Source organism: Dama dama, chromosome 23 (assembly GCF_033118175.1).
Source record: "Dama dama isolate Ldn47 chromosome 23, ASM3311817v1, whole genome shotgun sequence".
In the NCBI taxonomy this organism is placed as follows: Eukaryota; Metazoa; Chordata; class Mammalia; order Artiodactyla; family Cervidae; genus Dama; species Dama dama.
This window is the reverse complement of record NC_083703.1, coordinates 52,496,762-52,518,334: the sequence shown is the minus strand read 5'-3', so window position 1 is coordinate 52,518,334 and position 21,573 is coordinate 52,496,762. Positions and strand designations below refer to the sequence as shown.

At 40.1% G+C, this 21,573-nt stretch overlaps 1 protein-coding gene across 5 annotated transcripts in view; it reads left to right on the top strand.

Moving 5' to 3' along the window:
• The window catches only part of PTPRA (protein tyrosine phosphatase receptor type A), a 164,719-nt gene that overhangs the window by 121,047 nt on the left and 22,099 nt on the right, over positions 1-21,573 (top strand). For 4 of the 5 annotated variants that reach the window (XM_061126740.1, XM_061126739.1, XM_061126738.1 and 1 more), the window contains 2 exons: positions 12,566-12,656; positions 14,733-14,809. In XM_061126740.1, the coding sequence (XP_060982723.1) occupies positions 12,566-12,656; positions 14,733-14,809 (168 nt within the window). Of the gene's footprint in view, positions 1-8,379; positions 8,474-12,565; positions 12,657-14,732; positions 14,810-21,573 lie in introns of all 5 variants that reach the window. The other variant, XM_061126742.1, reaches the window with a different exon arrangement.

Below are 21,573 nucleotides of genomic sequence, written 5' to 3'. Positions count from 1 at the left end.
CTGTTTACTTATCCAGAATCTAACATATGTGAGGTGCCAGGGTTTTTCAAGGGGAGCAGAAGCAGATAGTCCCTGCATTCAGAGAACTTGGTGTGTAAGTTCAAACAGAGTATAGAACATGAAGAACTGGAGGACATGAAGAACTGGTGCCGAGGCATGGGAACCTATATTAAGAGGTATAGCCTTTAGAGTCTAGAGCCAAGGACTCCCAGGGTATCTTGAGTAGACAATAGGAGGAAGTCATTGTGGAAAATGAGGACCATGGCAGATTGCAGGGCACAGGCCTCATCTTGGGTAGTATTTACATTTGTATGTTTTATAACTCCCTCAAGAAAGCAGACCATGTTTGTGAATCTACCAGTTGCTGATCCCAGTCCACTAATTCAGAATTTACTTTAAAAAAAAAACAATGTTTTAATTGAGACCCACTCATAGGCAAGGGCATTGGGGAAAGGCAGATGGGGAACATTCCAGGTACTGGGAATATCAGAATCAATCTGTCAGTAGTGACGGTGGGTGAGGGAAGACACATTCAAAGAATAATAAAAGCTGTGAATGGCTGAAAGGCAGAGACTTGAGGGAGATGAAAATGTAGAAGACTGAGCCAGACTGTAGATCCTGTAGACTGTCATGAGGGAGGTGGAAAGCCACAGACCAGCCAGGTTTATATTTTGAAAAAAATGACTCAGACTGGTGGTTAGGGAATAGCCAGGAGAGAAAAGAAAATGGGGAGACCAGGATAGAAACAGGAAATACAGTTAGGGGCTGCAACAGTTAGACCAGAGGTGCTGATCAGACGGATTTAAAGTGGTAATGATTAGGGAGAGGGGAGTGGATTTGAGGACACAAAAACAGTTCCAGAATTGGCTACTTCATCAACCTGGGCATTGCTGAACTTTCCAGAATTGGCTAATTCATCAGCCTGGGCATTGCTGAACTCTCAGTCTCGTTTATACCTTTCCACTCAGCCATGTGTCAGCCCTGTTTCTTTGGCTGGGTCCCCTCATGATGCCAAAATGGCTTCCCCGGGAATTCCCTGGTGATCCAATGATTAGGACACTGCATGTTCTGTGCTGAGGGCCTGGGTTCAGTCCTTGGTTGGGGAACTAAGATCCCATAAACCATGCAACACAGCCCCCCCCCTGCCCCAGCCAAAAGTAATGGTTGCCCTAGTTGTAGGCACAAATGGAGATAAACAGTTCCAGGGGGAAAAGGGTGAGTGTTTCTTCCTGTGTGTTTCCTTTTATTAGTGAGGAAAACTTTCCCAAAAGCTTCTGGGGACTTACCTGGTCACATATTCTTTCACAAACTAGTCACAGGCAAGGGAGAAATAGACTTACTGCAGCTGGTGGAGACCAATCCATATTATTCCTGTGTCATGTAGATGGGTGGATAACCCATAGGATGGGAGCTCTTGTAGCAAGGAGGAAAAGAGGAATGATTATTGGGTGGGTGGGTCACCACTCATATTTGCTCCACCACTGAAGGGCTTGGAGTGGAGAGTGATGTGGCCAGAGTTACAGTCTGAGAAAATCACTAGCTACAATTTGGAGAATAGATGGGAGGGAAGCAAGAGGTGAAGCAGAAGACCATTTACCATGGAAGAGTTAAGTAATAACTTGGACCCCTTTTTCTGGCTGTTAGAAGAACACCACCATTTAATACTCATTGTTGATTAAGAACATTTCACCTTATCCCACAAGATAGCACCCTAGCCTCAACACTATAGCTAGGTCTCCAGTAGGCATTCTGTTGTTTTGTAATTGTAGTGTAAGCTACTTCTGAGTAATGAGTATGTAACCTTGTAGCCATATTTTTTCTGTGAAATGAGTTCTTTGTTTGGAGATAATTCCCTGAGATCCCGTAACAAATATCTGGGTAGAGGTGGCGTTCCTCAGAGGCACAGTAGGCAAGTTCAGATAGGTATTATGACAGCCAGTTGCTGTGCCACCGTGGCCACATATGTGCAGTTGGGGTGGTGAGGGAAAGAGCCGATCAGCATCTCTTGGCTTCTTGCAGTGAGTGCCATCTGGTGAGCATACACAGGGAGCGTAATATGTATTTCCTGTCTTTCTTGTCCCAGTTATCTGCTACCCAGGGGTCAGCTTAGATCTTGATATCCAGTGAAGTGGATAGTGTGATACCTTGCTTGAAGTTCTGTTCACCAGGTGAATTTCTCTGTTATTCAGAGTGATACCTAAGTAGATTATCCCATAGCAGTCTACCTCCAGAATGGGCTAGCGTGACTCACAGAGCCATTTGTACACTAGGCTGGACTTTTTTCTCCTTTAGTCAACTGTTAGTATCATCAGGAAGTCAGTGGAATCTATTGAAGGAGTGGCTGTGTGGCATGTGTTCTGTACACATCAATTTCAGCTGAATTCTGGACATTTCCCAATTTAGAGCTTATAGACTTATATAATACTAAGTTTGGGCTTCCCAGGTGGCTCAGTGGTAAAGAATCAGCCTGCCAATGCAGGAGACGTGGGTTCAGTGTCTGAATCAGGAAGATCCCCTGGAGAAGGAAATGGCAACCCACTCCAGTGTTCTTTTTTTATTTTGCTTTATTTGGCTGTGTCAGGTCTTGGTTGCAGCATGCAGAATATTTGATCTTCATTGTAGCATGCAGGATCTTTTTAGCTGTGGCGTGGGAACTCTTAGTTGTGGCATGTGGGATCTTGTCCCCTGACCAGGATCAAACCCAGGCTCCCTGCATTGGGAGTGTGGAATCTTAGCCACTGACTACCAGGGAAGTCCCCCCACTCCAGTATTCTTGCCCGGAAAATCCCATGGACAGAGGAGCTTGGTGGGCTATAGTCCACGGGGTTGCCAAAGAGACACAACTGAACGACTGAGCAACACTAAGTTTATAATGAGCAGTTAAAGTCATGGATATCTAGTGTCCCATGGCCAGGCTTACATCATTACCAGAGCCCAATGCTAAACTAGGAGCATGATGTTGCTGACAGGATCAGGATCTTGTCCCTAAATTCTGAGGTTTTTTCATTACAGTTCTCCTGCTCAGCTTTACCCAGAGACGCTTAGGGCCCCCAAAATCTACCAGAATTCATTTCTCTGGCCTGGATCAGCTAGAAAGCCTTCTCTTTTCAGATCACTCAACAAATGAGTCAGAGCAGGACACCAGCATGAGATGTGTTGTCTCCAAAATCTGCAATGGCCCAGCAAGCATCACTCCTCCTCCTTGAAGTGGGCGGAGGTTGGAGGCACAGGGGCAAGGACGGTGACGTGCTGTGGGCCTTTGACTTTCAGAAAACTTGGCCTAGGTGGCAAGACACTATATTTTTATTTTTATGTCTATCATGTACGTCTAAGATACATAATATCCTGTTCTTCAAGTTCTGTTAGCTTCTTATCAGGATAGTTGTCAGGGTGATGTCCTGTGAAACTAAGACAAAACCTCAATGAACCAGCTCACAGCAGAGAGGTCAGGATGATTGATCACTGAAAGCTGCTCCTGCCATGAGGAGGAGAACTGCGTCATGTAGTCTTTGCATCGTAGAGGAAAAAATAAGTACACCTGCCTTATTAATAGTGAAATTCCAGGTACCAGGGGTTGTATTAACCTTTAGGAAGGCGAGCACACATGGAAAAGCAACTGCAGTCTGCAGCTCCACATGATTTGTGTTTGCTATTATACTGACGTCCCTAAAAGCTGTCATCTCATCTATTTGGTAACTTACATGGGGAGTAATAGGAAGCATCAGAATAGTTAATACTAGCAGTTACGGAGCACTTGCTTCATGCCATCACTAAACTCACACATGTAAATGGGTTATCTCATTGTTACCCACAACTTTTAAGTCTCCTGCAGCAGTTAGGATCTCTGTGACTTGCCTCGGACCTAGCCTTTTGATAAAGGGAGATTATTACTCCAGCAGCTTGCATTTGTTTTGGAGGTCATGGTGTGGCCTCTGAAGCTTTTTTCATCTCACTAAGATCAAGAAGCCCATTTTGGTGTCAGTTCCTCCTTCTAAAAGATTCAGGTGCTTTCCTCACCAATGTGCACCCTCTATTAAGGCATGCATTATAGATCCCATTAAGGACGTGGTGAAGACATCAGTAAGAAAGAAGGTTGAACCTGTTGGATCCCCTATAACACTGATCTCTAGTTTGTGCTAAGGGCTTTCTAGCTTTTCATTGAACCCAGCTTTCAGTCCAGGTTCCCACTGGCCACTCCACCACTAGAATTGTGGCCAATTTCCTAAGCAGGTACACTAACTGCAGAAGTTCAGTTAACCATGCCATAACTAGAAATCTGGCCCTGTTCAAAAATTAGAATTAGATCCTTCCTTGATCTAATATCCTCAAAATCTGTATCAACAGTTAATCCGATGGTTTTTGATGATCCAACTCAGTGAATTCCTGCAGTTTATTCTGGGTGTTAGCTCTTTGCTTTTCTACCTTCTTTATGTATATTTCCTCCAGATTGTGTTATGCTTGCATCCTGATTATCCATGAACAATGAGAGCTGGGTTGTGGGGCAGTTTTCATCATGAAAGCAGGATGCAGTGAAGAGCATAATAGAGATTTTTAGAAGTTGGTTTTCTCCAACTGTTCTGTTTCATTTTTGCATCATTTCAATTATCTCACTTGATAATTGAAGAGATAATTATCTCACTAGATAATTGAAAGCCTTGTCTTTCACATGACCAACCAAGGAAAGATGTGAATTCCATTGGCAATCAGTAAAATTCTGAAACCTTAACTTTTGGTTCAGCAAATACATAGCACAGTCATAGAAGGGCCCTGAGTTTTATGCTATCTTTGGAGATGAATATTTGATGTTGGAGCTGGTCTTTCTCTTGTTTTGTTGTCTAAAATTGTTAGGAATAATTCTATTACTTGGTTTCAGTGTCTCTCGCCTCCTTTGAATTGGGACTCCCCTCTCCCTAAATTTCTTCACCATCAGCTGGAACACATCCCAGGTGATCGCAAGGCAGTAACTGAAACAACTGTTGTAGAGCCACGAGGTATTAGTGGCTTGCTCTTGTCATAATGAAAACTGACTAACAGTTCCTTTCCCTTCATCTGAACTTGGTGATTAGGTTCACATCACCCACATTTCCCCCATCAGTCTCTCACTTACAACCCCACCCTCTGTTACTAACTGCTAAGTGAGTTTAAAAACAAGAGAAGTCATGTCAATTAAGCAAAAAATTAAAACCATCAATTGGGAAGATACTGGGGAAGCTGGCAGAATCAAAAGATGAGATAGACAACCAGCCCTTGGACAGAGCAGATCCTGTCTTGGTGGTTCTGGGCCCTCTAGGGAAGCCTCTGCTGCTTCCTGAGTTTCAAAATCCTAGAAGAGAGAATCTAGGTGGCACAGTGTAGGTACGGTGTGACTGTGCTTGCATTGGTCAGCCCTGACAGGAAAGAGGAGAAATAACCATAGGACAAACACACCAATTTGTGTTCACTATCATAGAATAATATTCTTGTAATCATAGTGTGTTTTGTAAACAAAACACAAAATTCAGAAGCTCGAATGGAATAGATTGAAAGATAATAAATGTATTAAAATGTTAAGTGTCTCTTAAAAATGACACCTTAAAAAAGTGGCCAGCTGGAAGAAACTGTTTGCCACAGGTAGACAGAGAATTTTCCATAACATAAAGAGATTTCTCCAAACCTATGAGAAAAAAGTAAACGTTTTAGGAGAAAAATCGGCAGTTCAGGGAAGAAAAGCAAATGGTCTATAAACATAGGAAAATAAACTCAGCTATATCTAGTAATCAGGAAATCCAGATTAAAATGAACCATTTTGGGGGGCCTGTTAGATTTGAAAATTTTCAAAGATTGATATCAAGTATGGACAGAGGTATGGGGATAAAGACAGTCTTACACACAGGTAGGAGGAGTTTAAGTTGATAGAGCTTTGGGAGGATGATTTGGCAGTATCAACCAAATTTCAAATGCTTATACTATCTGACCTAGTTTATGAGACTCTTAACAGAAAAACCACACATGTATTTTTATAAGGATGTTCATTATAGCATTACTTACAATAGCAAAGAAAGTAAAATGAAAAGTATTTATTAGATAGCCGAGTGGCTAAATGATGTCTCTCATCTATTATGAAATTCTGTACTGTCATTAAACTAAATGTCAACATAGACAAATATGGGGAAAAAAATCACTATTGTGGGGACTTCGCATGGTATAATCTCCTTTAAAAAGCATATGTATGTCTGCATGTGAGTGTATTAACACTTTTATTTATTTTATTTTATTTTTTTAAGTCTGAAGGATCACTGTTAACTGTAATCAGTGGTTGCCTACAAGAATGGGTAGAAGATAAGAAAGATGATAGGGAACTTCCACTTTCTACTGAACTATTTGGCTTTCTTTTACAGCAAGCATAGTTTTAGATAATATTTTTAAAAGCAGACTTTAAAAAAATTTTTTAATATAGTAAATAAAGCTATTCAAGCTTATTAGCTTTAGCATAATATCCATTATGCTTTAATGGATGTGTAGCATATAGAATAAAGAGTTGGTGTACCCAGCATGAGCTGTGCCAAGAGTCTTGTGGTCTCTGTGAAAAGGAATAACATTAAGTGGGAATTTGTTTTAGAGAAAAACTGGACCATGGAGGTGAACAGCTGAAGAAACAATAAGCATAGGAAATGACAGCTGTTTTCAGATATCTGACAGACCAGAGAGTGTGGCCTTTGATTTCTATGAAGCCCCACCACAGTTGAAAGTTATAGGTAATGGAACTTTGTCCTAAAGTTATAAGCTGGAACTTTTTTACTGACCAGCATTTGTCTCAGGAGGAAGTATTCAAAAATTTTTTTTTTAAAGCAAGAGTTTGAAAAGCCACTTATTGAGGTCCCTAAAGCATGTTTCAGTTCAGTCCAGTCGCTCAGTCGTGTCTGACTCTTTGCAACCCCATGAACCACAGCTTGCCAGGCCTTCCTGACCATCACCAACTCCCAGAGTTTACCCAAACTCATGTCCATTGAGTCAGTGACGCCATCCAACCATCTCATCCTCTGTCGTCCCCTTCTCCTCCTGCCCTCAATCTTTCCCAGCATCAGGGTCTTTTCCACTGAGTCAGCTGTTTGCATCAGGTGGCCAAAGTATTGGAGCTTCAGCTTCAGCATCAGTCCTTGCAATGAACACCCATGACTGATCTCCTTTAGGATGGACTGGTTGGATTTCCTTGCAGTCCAGGGGACTCTCAAGAGTCTTCTCCAACACCACAGTTCAAAAGCATCAAATCTTCGGTGCTCAGCTTTCTTTAAAGCATGTTTAAGGTTTATTAAATAGATAGAATTTAGTTAGCTCCTGAGGTGAAAGGGATAAGTGAGGAAAAGAACTGGAGGGTCAGTGAGGTGGTCAAAATCTGTGATTTGTGAAATGTGAATCACCCCACCCCCAACCCAGTCAGGACCCTGCATCTTTAGTAGAGACAGCTTAATTCTTGAATTTCCAAGTAAAGACACATTTATGTGTAATATGGTAACAGAACTGTGTGGCATCTAAGTGAATCAGAAGCAGAATAGCCTCTACATGGATGAATTGTCTCTAAATAAATGAATCAAAGCCAAAGGCTACAGAAGTTATCAGTAGCAGTCAGGAGCTTTGGAATTGAGGTTTCAGCAGGGAATTGAGGGTTCAGGATTTCTAAGGGACAGAGAACGCACCAACTGACCACTTGGGTTTTAACAGTAGTCAGTACAAGGGGAAAATGAAACAAATTGTATATCGAGGTGTTAAGTCCTTCTAAACCAAACTGTTCCAAGATAAGGAGAACTGCCTTGGAAAGTAGTAGGATCCCCATCACAACAGAGTGTTCAGACACTGGTGAGGAGTCAGGGTATTTGGAAGGGGATTCAAACTTAAAGTGAATGAGATTTAGTACTATACTAGAGATATTAGACAGCACAGTAAGGCAAGAAAAGAAATGAAAGGTATGAAGGATTGGAAAGAAAGAGACAAATCAGTTTTGTTTGTTTTTTTCCCACAGAGGAAATTATTGTTCCAGAGAAATTCAGAGATTCACCAGATAAATTATTAGAATTAATGTTATTTTAACAAGGTTGATATATACAAAAATAGCATAACAATTAATGCATTTCTATACATAAAACCACAATCAGGAAGTCTAATACTTTTTAAAAGATATCATTTATAGTAACATCCAAAATGTGAAGTACCTAGGAATAAATTTAATAAAATATTTATAAAATATTTGCAGAAAATTATAAAAATGTTTGAAAATATTAAAGGAAAAAGCCTTAATTAGTGAAAGATAAGATCGATGGATTAGAAGGCTCAATATTGTAAAGTTGTCAATTCTCCTCAAACTGATATATAGATTCAATGCAATTCCAATAAAAATCCCAACAGGTTTTTTGTGGAACTTGACAAGCTGATTCTAAAATATATATGGAGGAGAAAAGATTCAAGAATAGCCAAGACATTCCTGAAGAAGAAGAACAAGGTGAGGAGACCTGCCTTACCAGATATAAAGAATTATTATAAAGTTTAGTAAGTAAGACAGTTTTGTATTGGCACTGGAATAAATGGATTGACCAGCAGAATAAAATAGAGAACCCAGAAGCAGATTCATGTGTAAAGGAAAACATATTGGTGACAAATGCTCTTGTAGTTTTCACAGGGGGAGAGGAGGGTCTTTACAGTAAACAGTGCTCGGACAACTGGGTGAACCCCATAGGGATAAATGAAATTGAATTCTTGTCTCATACCAAAAATCTATCCCAGTTGATGTAAACACTGAAATTTAAAGGACAAAATGTAGAGACAGTAATGTAGGAAATTATACCTTGATCTCACATAGGAAAGCATTCTTAAGATTTAAAATGTTTATAAAGGGAAAGGTTGATCAACTTGACTACATTAAAATGCAGAATTTCTCTTTATAAATAAATAAGATAAAATGAAAGGACAGGCCACAAACTTGTTAAAAAAAAAAAAAACTTGTAACACAACTGATAATATTGAGTATCCAGAACACATGAAGAACTCCCTACAAATTTGTAAGAAACAGTCTGGTAGAAAAATGGGGAAACCCTCAACTAGGTTCTTCACAGAAGGGGAAAGACCAGTAAACTGTGAAAAGATGGTTAATAATTAATAATCAGAGAAATGTAAATTAAACCTATATTGATACATTTAAAGTCTGATAATAGCAAGTGTTGGTGAGGATACATAACAGCTGGAACACTTCACATTGCTGGTGGGAGTGTGAATTGGTATACCTACTTTGAAAAACTATTTGGCCTCTTCTGGTAAGGTTACTCATACTCATATCTAAAACTCATGCGCATGTGCATGAGGAAACACAGTTAGTGCTCAAAGCAGATTGTTAACTGTAAACAACCCAAATATTCATCAGTAGGAGAACCGAAAAATAAATGTTGGTATGGACTAAATATGAAAGACTACCAAGTAGTTAAAATGAATGAACTTCGACTACATGGAACAACCTGAGTGAATCTTAGGAATGTAATGTTGGGCAAAAAAAACAAGTCACCACTGATAATCATTCCATTTTTATTAAAAAAAAGAAAAAATAGATTGAACAACAGAAAATATATTTTTTACAGATACAGAATGTTTGGGATACAAATAAAGCAAAGGGATAATAAATACAAAATTCCAAATTTACTTGTGAGAGAAGGAAGAAGACATGATGAGGAAGAACCTAAAGAGAACACCTTTATAAGTTAAATTGGGTGGTGGATATACTTTTTGAAAAGATAAATGTAAAAATTGAAGAAAAAAATGTTTTTAACTGACACTAAAAAAAAAAAAAAAAAAAGCCTTGCATCCAGTAAAAGCTGAAGCAAGGGATGAAATGGTCTTTGATGCCACCTCCTGTTTGTGGAGCATTTAACATCTTAGAGTCTCTGGTTTAGCTGCATCTTTCCAGCTCTCCAGGCTTGGATTGTCAGAGTAGAAACTGAAAGAAGTAGGATTCCCCTTGTTTTCATCCTTAACCTCAGCTCTTTAGTGTAACATTTTGCATCTAGCACTTGTTCTCTAAAGGAAACCTTTTATTTTCTCTTGTCAAACAGTGGCTCCTGTTTCTCCCTAACTTTCCTTTTTGGAGCCTCAGCTGACCTGGAGACCTGACTTTTCTTCATCAAAACTGGGGGAGTTAGGGATGCTGACAGGACTCTTGAGATGTGGTCATTGTCATTACTGACCTTTAGGATTATTTTCAAGAATCTTGTTGTCTCTGCATCTGTTCTACATCATTTTAGACAAGAGATGTACAGGAAAAGTAATGCCTTATGATTAGTTGTGAGGGCTTTTAAAATCTTGTCTCATCCTACCCTGCATCAAGGTGGAAACCTGTGGAAATCTAGCCTATCTTAGTGAAGAGAATGCAAACTGTGGGTGAATTGGGAAGTTCCAATCTTCCAGCCCAGGAAACTTTTTTTCTCCTTTAATGTGTTGACAGCACTGAGTCTAAATAAATTGCTTTTCTTAGGAAAATAACATGCAGGACCTTTAGGGTTTCAACTGTGAAAAAAAAATCTCTTGAGTAAGTGAAGGTAGATGGACTATGAGACTTTGATGATTCTTGTTATCTTGTGGTCTTTCACCTTAGTTTCTCCTACCACTATACTGCTGGTTCCCAGGAAATATATTTGCTCCTTCATAAAAGTCTTGTGTCTGTCTGACAAAATTGATTCTTTTTAGGCTCGCATTTCCTTTATTTAATCTTTATTATTATTATTATCCAAGCTAGAAACCTGCAAGCATCCTTCATTCCTGTTTCTTTCTCTCCCCAACTTACCTTCTGTTCATTCCATCTCTAAATCTAGTAACTGTGTGCTATATTGCAAATGCAACTATTTCCTTGTGCTATCATCTATCCACGTTCTATACTTGCCTTCCTCCCAGCCCATTTTCCATGCAGCAGCCAGAGTGGTTCTTTAACATGTAGAATGAACTGCAATTTAAAAACTTTAAATGGTTTCCTCATGCAGTTAAAGTAAAACTCAAACTTCCTATTAAAGGACCTACATGGAAATACATGATCTAACCTTGTTAAACTAATCTCCTCCCACTTCCTCTTGCCATTCCCACCAACCACACTTTCTGCCTAACACCCTCATTGACACTTTATTTCCCCACACAAACTAAGCATTCTCCTGCCTCTGGATCATCATCACACATGCTCTTCTCTGTGCCTGGAACACTGTTTTCCATACTCATCCTTCCTCATAGAGACCTACCCTCAGTCTGTACTGGGATATTTCTTGGGCTTTTGATTCTTTGTCTAGTAATATTCTGTTCCTTGATTGCATATACCTTGGTATGTAACTTTATATTTGTTTTATTTAATATCCATCTTTCACCCACAAGTTTGCATTGTTCATGAGAGCAAGAGCTGTGTATGTGATTGATTTACCACTGTTTGCTCTGTACCTAACCTGGTACCTAAGAGGTACACATTATATATTTGTTGAAAGAGTGAATGAAAAGTAACACATGAACCATAATTTACTTAACTATTCCCCTACTGCTGAATACTAAGGTTGTTTTCAGTTTGGGGTCATTCTAAACAATGATTAAGTAATTTGAGCATTGAGATTTTTATTTAGACTAGGATCCAGAGTTGTTAGGTTAAAGAATATGAATATTTTTAAGGCTTGTAAAACATATTTCTGAATCACTTATCAGGAAGGTTGTCTAGGTTATAATTTTAAACTATTCCTTTTTTTTTTTTTCTTTCTTAGTTTTGAATATATAGAACATAGAAAAAGAAAACAGTTCAAATAATAAAGTTTAGCTTTCTACTCCTATAAAATTAATTTATTGAATGCTTATTCTATGCCAGAGATGAGATTATCTTATTTACTCCTTGTGTAGCAGATATTATTATCCCAATTTTATGAGAAACTTTGCCCAGTTTGCTCAAGTTCATGCAATCCAGACTATCTTATATCAGGCCATTTATACTTGTTCCATACCTCCCAGTGCCAGCTAAGTTACATTTGCTCCAAAACTGCTGCGGATTCCATGTTACATCATCCAAGTCCTCTGCATCCTAACTGCTGCATCCCCGTGAATGCCATCTCACCCACCAGCCTTATCCACATGATGCTAGAGGCTGGGCTGCCATACCTTCTTGTCAGGCCCCTAACCCAGCTGAACATGCAGACCCCTCCAGTGTGGTTTACTCTTGAAATTCATCTCAACTTTGCATGGTGGTCAGCATGGGTATAAATGGCCCATCCCTTCAGTTATGCCCCCCACTCCTGTATACAGTAAGTGGGGAGGTACCTTTTGATCCAGCATTGTAATAGGCCCCTAACCACATAGAAATCATATAAAGAGCATGTTTATAGTAATGGAAGGGGCATTCAGATGCTAGGTAGCTTAGAAGCTATTTAGAAGAGGGGTGCACTGTCTATTAGGCTGCAGCTATCCATGTGGGCACATTTTTTCTCCCCAAGAAAAGGTATAATTTGCTGCCAGGTCAGAGTATAGTGCAGTGGTTTGCATGTCTGGTGCTTATCCCTATGAATAACTCCTGTAATTTCTCTTAACCTTTTAGGCTCTCCCTGCTTGTCCTATCCAGGCCACCTGTGAAGCTGCCTCCAAGGAGGAGAACAAGGAAAAAAATCGATATGTAAACATCTTGCCTTGTGAGTGTTTATAGCATTTTTTGGGATATAAACTGAAACTGCACCTGTAGTTGGCTTTTCTGAGGATGGAAAGAATCTGGTGATTGATCATGGGAAGACTAGTAATAAGAATAGAGTGACATTATCAGAGAAATGCAAATCAAAACCACAATGAGGTACCATTACACGCCAATCAGGATGGCTGCTATCCAAAAGTCTACAAGCAATAAATGCTGGAGAGGGTGTGGAGAAAAGGGCACCTTCTTACACTGTTGTGGGAATGCAAACTAGTACAGCCACTATGGAGAACAGTGTGGAGATTCCTTAAAAAACTGGAAATAGAACTGCCATATGACCCAGCAATCCCACTTCTGGGCATACACACTGAGGAAACCAAATCTGAGACACTTGTACCCCAGTGTTCATCACAGCACTGTTTATAATAGCCAGGACATGGAAGCAACCTAGATGGCCATCAGCAGATGAATGGATAGGGAAGCTGTGGTACATATACCATGGAATATTACTCAGCCATTAAAAAGAATTCATTTGAATCAGTCCTAATGAGATGGATGAAACTGGAGCCCATTATACAGAGTGAAGTAAGCCAGAAAGATAAACACCAATACAGTATACTAATGCATATATATGGAATTTTAAAAGATGGTAACCATAACCCTATATGCAAGACAGAAAAAGAGACACAGATGTATAGAACAGACTTTTGGGCTCTGTGGGAGAAGGCGAGGGTAGGATGGTCTGAGAGAATAGCATTGAAACAAGTATACTATCAAGTGTGAAACAGACCACCAGCCCAGGTTGGATGCATGAGACAAGTACTCAGGGTTGGTGCACTGGGAAGACCCGGAGGGAGGTGGGAGGGGGGATCAGAAAGGGGAACACATGTAAATCCATGGCTGATTCATGTCAATGTATGGCAAAAACCACTACAATATTGTAAAGTAATTAGCCTCCAACTAATAAAAATAAATGAAAAAAAAAAGAATAGAGTGAAAACTTTGGGTAATAAGAATAGAGTGAAAGAGCCTTTATGGCTCCCCAGGCATCCCCAGGTGCTTATCAAGTCAGTTGGGGTACTTAACCAGGTTTTTTGTGGCAGGCCTAAAGTTTCTAGGAGGTTAAAGAGAACAATTTCACTAAGACCAGATAGGAAGTGCATGGTTGTTGTGGAGTTTTTTGTTGCTTATTGCAAAGAAATTCCAATTTAGAGTTCTCTTCATAACTCCTTCCCAGAGTTAGTCATTATGAATCTGTTTATCTATAACTTAATGGGCATTTTTCTAGGCTAGTGGCCTCCAGAATAGAATATGCATAATCCAGTGGGATGCGAGCAAAATGTTTGAACTTTGCTTTATTTTTATGATTGCTTTTTTAAAAATTCATCCTTCTAAAACGTCCTGGTGTATTTTTGGGTGCATAATATAATTAGAGACCACTGTACTAGCCATTTACAGATACTTTTGTCATCTTATTTGTGTATAAATGTGTATATATTTTTTAATATAACTGGTATGCTGTATACATTGCTCTTACCTTAGAAAATTAGAGAAAAATAAATACTGTATGATTTCACTCATGTGAAATCTAAAAAACAAAACAAACACAAGCTCATAGATTCTGAGAACAGATTATTGGTTATCTGAGGGGAAGGGGGTTGAACGTGGGTGAAATGGATGAAAGAGAGGGGCCTATTGCATGGTCATGGATGGTAGCTAGACTTGTGGTAATCACTGTAGTCATTACAGATGTTGAATTAGAATGTTGTGTACCTGAAACGATTATAATATAAAGAAATGTAAAATAAAAACAAAGCTAATATATTGGCAATTGTCAAGAAACAGGAATATTCACTTTCCTTTTTATCATCTGCTTACTATTCCATATTATGGATATATCTTAGTTTATTTAACTTAGTCCCATAATGATGGTTGAGGTATGTTTGAATTTTTGCTGTAATAGTACTGCAGTGACAGCTTATACAGGTGTGTGTTCTACATCGTCACAACTGGCCTGGTTGCATTGGGACCAGTGAAAAATAAAATTGAATTTAATTGAAAAAAAAATTTTTTTTTCTAGATGACCACTCTCGAGTCCATCTGACACCAGTTGAAGGAGTTCCAGATTCTGATTACATCAATGCTTCATTCATCAATGTAAGAAACTTTGAGTTCTTCTCATTATTACCTCGACTAACCATTGGCTCTTTTCCAGCTGCATGTAAGGAGGATTACTTGTCATTACAAGTTTTCCCTGAGGATAATTTTTTTAAGAGATTGGAAAAAAATTTTTTTAAAGATCAAACAGATAGTTTAAAATGTATTCTTATGTTTACCTGTCATCATCATCAAAATTTCCCCATGCAGAAATCGGAACCTAAATGTATACATCACGGTAGGAGTGAGTGAATCCTTTATTGAGCTTATTCGGATAACTAAGAACAGAATCACACCTTGCCATCTACAGTGAAAGTAGGGAAACAGGACAAGGATATCTGACTCCAGATAAGTCTGGTCAGTCGTGTCTGCTTCGCGAGAAGAGCTGAAATTGGAAGGAGGTTTTTAGGGTGATTTAGAGAATGTTTATAGAGATGGTATGAGAGATGTGAGTATATTTTATGGGCTCACAGGAAGGAATCAGTAAAGAGGGAGTTTGAAAAAAAGAGAGAAAGTAAGCAAGAGAGCTAAAAAGAGCAAGCCTGACTACTGAAGCATGAAGAGAATATTGTTGAAGTTTGTACACCCATGTTCATAACAGCATTAATCACAATAGCTAAAAGGTGATTGCAGCCCAAGTGTCCATCAGTGGAAGAATGAATAGGTAAAATGTGGTATACACATATAATGGGATATCATTTAGCCTTAGAAAGGGAAGAAATTCTGACATATACTACAGCATGGATGAACTTGGAAGACATTATGGTAAGTGAAATAAGCCAGTCACAAAAGGATAAATATTTCCTAATTCTACTTATGTGAGGTAGCTGGAGTAGTCAAATTCATAAAGACAAAAAGTAGAATGGTGGTTGCCAGGGACTAGAGGGAGAAGGGAACAGGAAATTATCATTTAATGGGTATAGAGTTTAGGAAGGTGAAAATGTTTTGGAGATGGATGGTGGTGATGGTTGCCCAGCAGTGTGAATAAACTTATTTATTCAGAACTGTACACTTAGAAATGGCTGCAATGATCAGTTTTATGTTGTATATATTTTACCACAGTGTTGTTTTTTTTTTTAAAGCTGATAGATTAGTGTTGAACATAAAAAAGGATGTTTTTCCTCTGAATTTGCTGGTAAAGGAATATAGAATAGATAGAGTTGGTTTGTAGGTGTGAATAAATCAAGCTGAAAGAACTCATCTGTTTTTTTCTGAGAAGTAAAGTCAAGGTTATCTGCTGAAAAGGGGGGGTGGAACTGTGACATGAGAGTACTGAGACCACTAAGAAAGAACACTGAAAAGGGCATGGAAAAAAAGCATGTTTAGCTGCACTGAGCACCTATCTAAGATGGAAATCATTGATGTATAAGAGCCTCAGTTGTGTAATTTTCTCTGGTTGTACTTAGGATTGGTGATATGCAGAAAACATTTGGTAACTCAGATAAAAGGACTAGAGAAGTCAGTTGCTGCTTTAAGTAGTCATCTAAGGGCTTCAGGTTCAGTGGAGAAAGGAAGAGATGAAGGACGAGGTTTCAACAAATTGAAAGAACAGTCTTGGGATAAAAAAGGAGAAAGGTGGAAGAAAAGAGGCTGTGGCTAAAAAATAGATTATCTGATGGAGTTCAGAAATGGAGCAGTGCAGGCATCCTCACTAGAGTGGATTTGCTGAAATTCCTGTATATATGTTTCATAGGGATGGTCGTATGTTTATAGTTGGAAGGAAAAGAACTCTATGAGAAATGACTGCTGTGGTAGATAAGGAAAATGGAAAAAGGCTAGTAACCAGCTAAGATTCCCAGAATTTAGATCAATGATTATGATGAACAGGTAAGGAGGAATAGATTGAGTTTAATGTTACATGGAAGAGTATAGCAGTATTAGTCAAAATGTTTCCATCTTCAGTTAACAGAATACTCAACTAAAATTGGTCTGGACAGAAACATTTACTTCTCATATAATCTGAAAGCAAATATACAGCAGTTCCAGGGTTGGCTGAGTCTGTGACTCAGTGACATCCTTAAGAAACCAGGTGTTTCCATCTTTCTACTCAGATGTCTTCATCCTGTTGGCAGTGTCTCTTGGTCACAAGATGGCTGTAGCAGTTCTATACATTTCTTACACACACAGCAAGCAACACAGAGGAGGAGGTGGTGGAGAATTTGTACATATGCTTTTCTCTTTATTCAGGAGCATGATCTTTCTCAGAAGCCTGTCCAGTACAGTGCCCTTCAGAGCCAACAGGCCAGCATCGGATCACATGCTTACACCCTCTCTCTAATCACTGGCTAAGGCATTGAGAATTATCTTGATTTACCCTTCTGGGGCTGAGGAATTGTCATCTTCCAGGCCAGTAGAAGGTAAATGTCCGAACAAAAGCATGGTTTTGATGGCAAGGAAGAATGACGAGGAATAGCTTTTGAGTTAGTAATCAGCAGTGTCTGTCACTGTAACCAGTTTGGATCCTTCCCACATTGAAGATGAAGACAGACAAAAGTAAGTTGGATGTGAAGACTAGTAAGCAAGTAAGGTGGGTCTGTTCATGGTCATAATAAGCAAGGTACTAAAAGGAAACATGCCTTCTGCTTTGGCCATGCTTAGTTGGAGCTCACAGTAGGGCATCCTGTAATGCCATGGTGTTTATTGGAGGTTATTAATAGGTGAAATGAAAGTTTAGATGAAGAGGTTAAATTAAGGGGCACTTACAAATTCAGTGAAAGTAGAAACGCAAGAAAAAGCTGCGGTGAAGTATGAGTAAGAGTCAGGGACTAAAGAAGATTTAGGTTTATTCAATTCAGTCAACATTTTTTGATCACCTTTTGTATGGTAAGCACTGGGGATAGGCTCAGAGGTTACAGAGATAGGTTGTAGTCCCTAGTGTGATCTACCTTCAGGTAGATCATTATCTTTAGTGTGCAACATGTGCGAAGGAGATACTGCCAGATTCTTTGGCACTTAAGGAAACATTCAGCCAGCCTGGTGATCCTGTAGGCTGGATGTTGAAGGGTAAGTCTGTATTCAAGAGAAGAAAGATAGGTAGAAACTTTAAAGCAAAAAGAAAATTATGAGTAAAGTCAGAGACTGGAAACAGCCGTCTTAGTTATAAGGTACAAAGTAGGAAGGAACGAGGCTTGAGGGATTGGTAGGAGCTCAGTCTCAGAAGGCACTGAGTGTTAGCTGTGTGTTGGGGTTCTTAGTTTCAGACAACCTTGTCAACTTTCTATTCTTCTAAGCAGAAGGGGTTTATTATTAGATACTAGGTAGCTTACAGAATCTGTGGGAGAGTTGCAAGGTGGTGTTCAGTGAGGAACAGAGCAGCCATAGATATACCCTGCTACCCCGTATGACTCTCGGAGTGGAACTCCTGGGCAGGTGCTACAGAAGAACTCAATGCTTCCACTGCCATGCCTGCCCAGAGACTACATCTTCCTAGCACAGACACCATCTCACATTACTCACTTCTATCCTAAGTCTTATGTGGGACTGCTAGGAAGAAACTGAGTTTTTAGGCTGAACAGAGCTGCAAGAGAGTCTGGGGAATTCAGCTCTTAGTTTCTCAGCCTCTATAGAAAGAAGGTCAGGCTGTTAGTGGGTGGGACTGGATGCTGATTGAGCTACCTTAAAATATCTGCAAATTTTCAGTACAGCTGAGTTTTGATTCTAGGCAGTGGGATAACACTGAAAGGTGTTAATGACAAGGAGTGACATGGCCACATTTGAATATTGATCACTCAGGTTACTGTGTGCAACATGGACTTAGGAGGGGCCAGTTAGATGCTTTATAGTATCAGGCTCTGAATGGTGAGAGTAGAAGGGTTGGAGAAGAATTATCAAAGTAAAAACCACTTTGGAGGTAGAATTTAGTAGGACATGGTTATCGATTATATATGAGAGAGTATAGGGTGATACTCTGTAGAGTATATTGACCTGAGCTGGAGGAAACACCTGAACATGTGAAATCCCAGTGCTGGGCAGCCAGGGCCACATCCACACCTGCCTGACATTGAGCACCCTGGCGGTTGCAATCCTGCTCATCCACCACCTGCCAACACTACCTTTCCTCCAGGCCCCCTTCCCACTCCCCCAGGAGGACCCCAGGGGAATCCAGCTTTTCCCCCTGTGGGCCCTGTCATCCTGTGCCACAACCAGGGTCTTCAGGATGCCAACCTTCAGGTCCCTACCCCTGCCCATACCCACCACCTGCCCCTGGCATGTATCCTGTGAATCCATTGGCTTCTGGCATGGCAGGACCAGGAATGGTGACAGACAAAAGGATGCAGAAGAAAATGAAGAACACTCATAAAAAGAAGCAAAAACACCACAAGCATGGCAGGCAACACTCCTCCTCCCCTTCCTCCACTACCAGCCGTGACTCCGACTGAATACAGGGCCTAGACCCTTCCTCAGGTCTCTCCAATTGTGCTCGTCCATCAAGCTTCAGATGCCATCTTGTACTAGGGGAAATTAGCCCTTGTGTCCCTTCCCCTCACCCCCACCATCTGTGCCTCATTCTGCTGTCCAGCCCTTACTGGTTAGGGAAAATGGGAGAAGAATTGCCGTGGGCTAGCAAAGACAATCTTCCTACTGCCTAGATAGAACTTTTAGCTGATGAGTTTTGCAAGAGAAATGTTTTTTGAAGATGGTGAGATTTGAACTAAATGCAGAAGACAAGTCTAAAGTCTGTAAAATGTTATTTTTTTCACTTTCTTTTGTAATACTTGTGATTGGAGAGATGCTGTGAAAATTTAATTATGGGGAAAGAAAACCAACCTGTACCTTTCTTGTATTTAAAAAAAAAAGTATAGGGTGATCCATGTGGATGTACCCAGCGTAGTTGGGCATTGATCTGAGCTCAGGGGAGAGATTCCAAAGCCATTAGAGACAGAAGAGTAAATCCTAGAGTCCAAAAACCTCTGCCAAGGCACACTGGGCAAGAGGCACTCGTGAGTGAGACAGACCAGGAGAGAAGAGCATCTCAGAGGACAAAGAGTAGAGCATGGAGAAGGTGTTCAGTGGGCAGCAGGGTTGAGTGCAGATGAGAGATCCAGTGGGAAAGAGGGAGCACATGTGCTCTGGACTGGGAGGGTCAGACAGCAGCCTTTGCTGAAGCACATTGAGGCCATTTGTTGTGGGCTGCCAGTTACACTTACCAAACCCTATTTTTTCTCCCAGCATGACTGAGGTATATAAGGTAAGTTTATATAAACTATGCCTCAATCATGTTGGGAGAAAAAATAGGGTTTGGTAAGTGTTGTATAACAGTAATTCAGACATTTAAAACAATAGAGTTCCTTGAATTTTAGTAAGTTTACCAAGTTAATGCTTCCATTGCATGCTGAGTTGCTTCAGCCGTGTCTGACTCTGTGTGACCCTGTGGACTGTAGCCTGCCAGACCGCTTTCTCCATGGGATTTCACAGGCAAGAATACTGGGGTGGGTTGCCATTTCCTTCTCCAGGGGATCTTCCTGACCCAGGGATCAAACCCACATCTCTTAGGTCTCCTGTATTGGCAGGTAGCCTCTTTACCACACACCACCTAGGATGGCTTTATTGATGTAATTCACATTCCATAACTTTCACCCACTTAAAATTTACAATTCACTGGTTTTAGTCTGTTCATAGATACGTGCAGCAGTGACCAATTTTAGAACATTTTCATCACCTCAGAAGAGAAATGCTGTACCTCTTAGCTATTGCCTCTTAGTTTTAGAACTTTTTGCTTACCCCAAAAAGAACCTTCTTATCAATATACAGTTACTCCCCATTCCCAGTCCTGGCAATCACTTCCAAACCCTTTGTGCACACAAGAGAACCCAGGTCACATGTGAACCTTAAAGAGAAGTGGTGTCAGGTACCAGGCCATGGTGGCAGCAGTTGGGGAGGGGTTGGGACCTGTGGTTTGGAGACTACAAAGGTCCAAAGTGAACCTGACATTGTTAACAAGAGAAGATTAAATAGACAGTGCAACAGGTGGCAGCTGGGCTTCCCGCCTGAAGTCTTAGGAGAGACCAGTGAGACCAGTTTCCTCACTCTTAGGTGTCTTAAGAGTATTTAGAGGATTTTTAGAAGTGTTTTGTTTTTGTTTTTAAACTGGTAGAAATGTAGATGCCACATGGAGCCAACTTGGCATTTGACTTTCAGAATCCAAGGATGTCTCAGGAACTCGGGAGCCACATTTCTTCTTTCCCTTGAACATAACACAGGGAAGATCAGTAATTCGGCCTCATTCTGGTTTTACTTATTGGTTAAGCAATGTCACCATATCATTATGTAGGCATGTTTTCATGGGGCATATATAGCACACTCCTAATGAAGATGGAACAGGAAGCACTTGGGGGCTGGGCCCTCCAACTGTGCTTTTAAGCTATTCATGACCCACACACTCCAGTGAGAATTTGGCAGCTACTTCTCCTGGAGCAGGGATATATTATAGCTTAACATAATCTAAGAACTTCTCGGTTTTAATTACATGTTTAGTGCTGTAACCAAAGTGCAGCATCCTGAATTAAGGTTTTATCAATTTCCATCTTTTAATGATTAAAAACATTTGGAAAAACTTAAATTGCTCTTCTAAATAAAAATTTTAACAAGCTTCTTGTTAACTCTAAACATCTCCATCTTGAGGCCTAAAACTTTCTCCAGTGCTGAGAAGCAGTTCTGCCACTGCCTTGCAGACTTGTATTTCACATCATCACCTTGGTGTGGCATGGTGTCCCATCCATGAAACTGTCTTCCTCATTGCCCATCTTAATGCTGTCTGAAAGAAG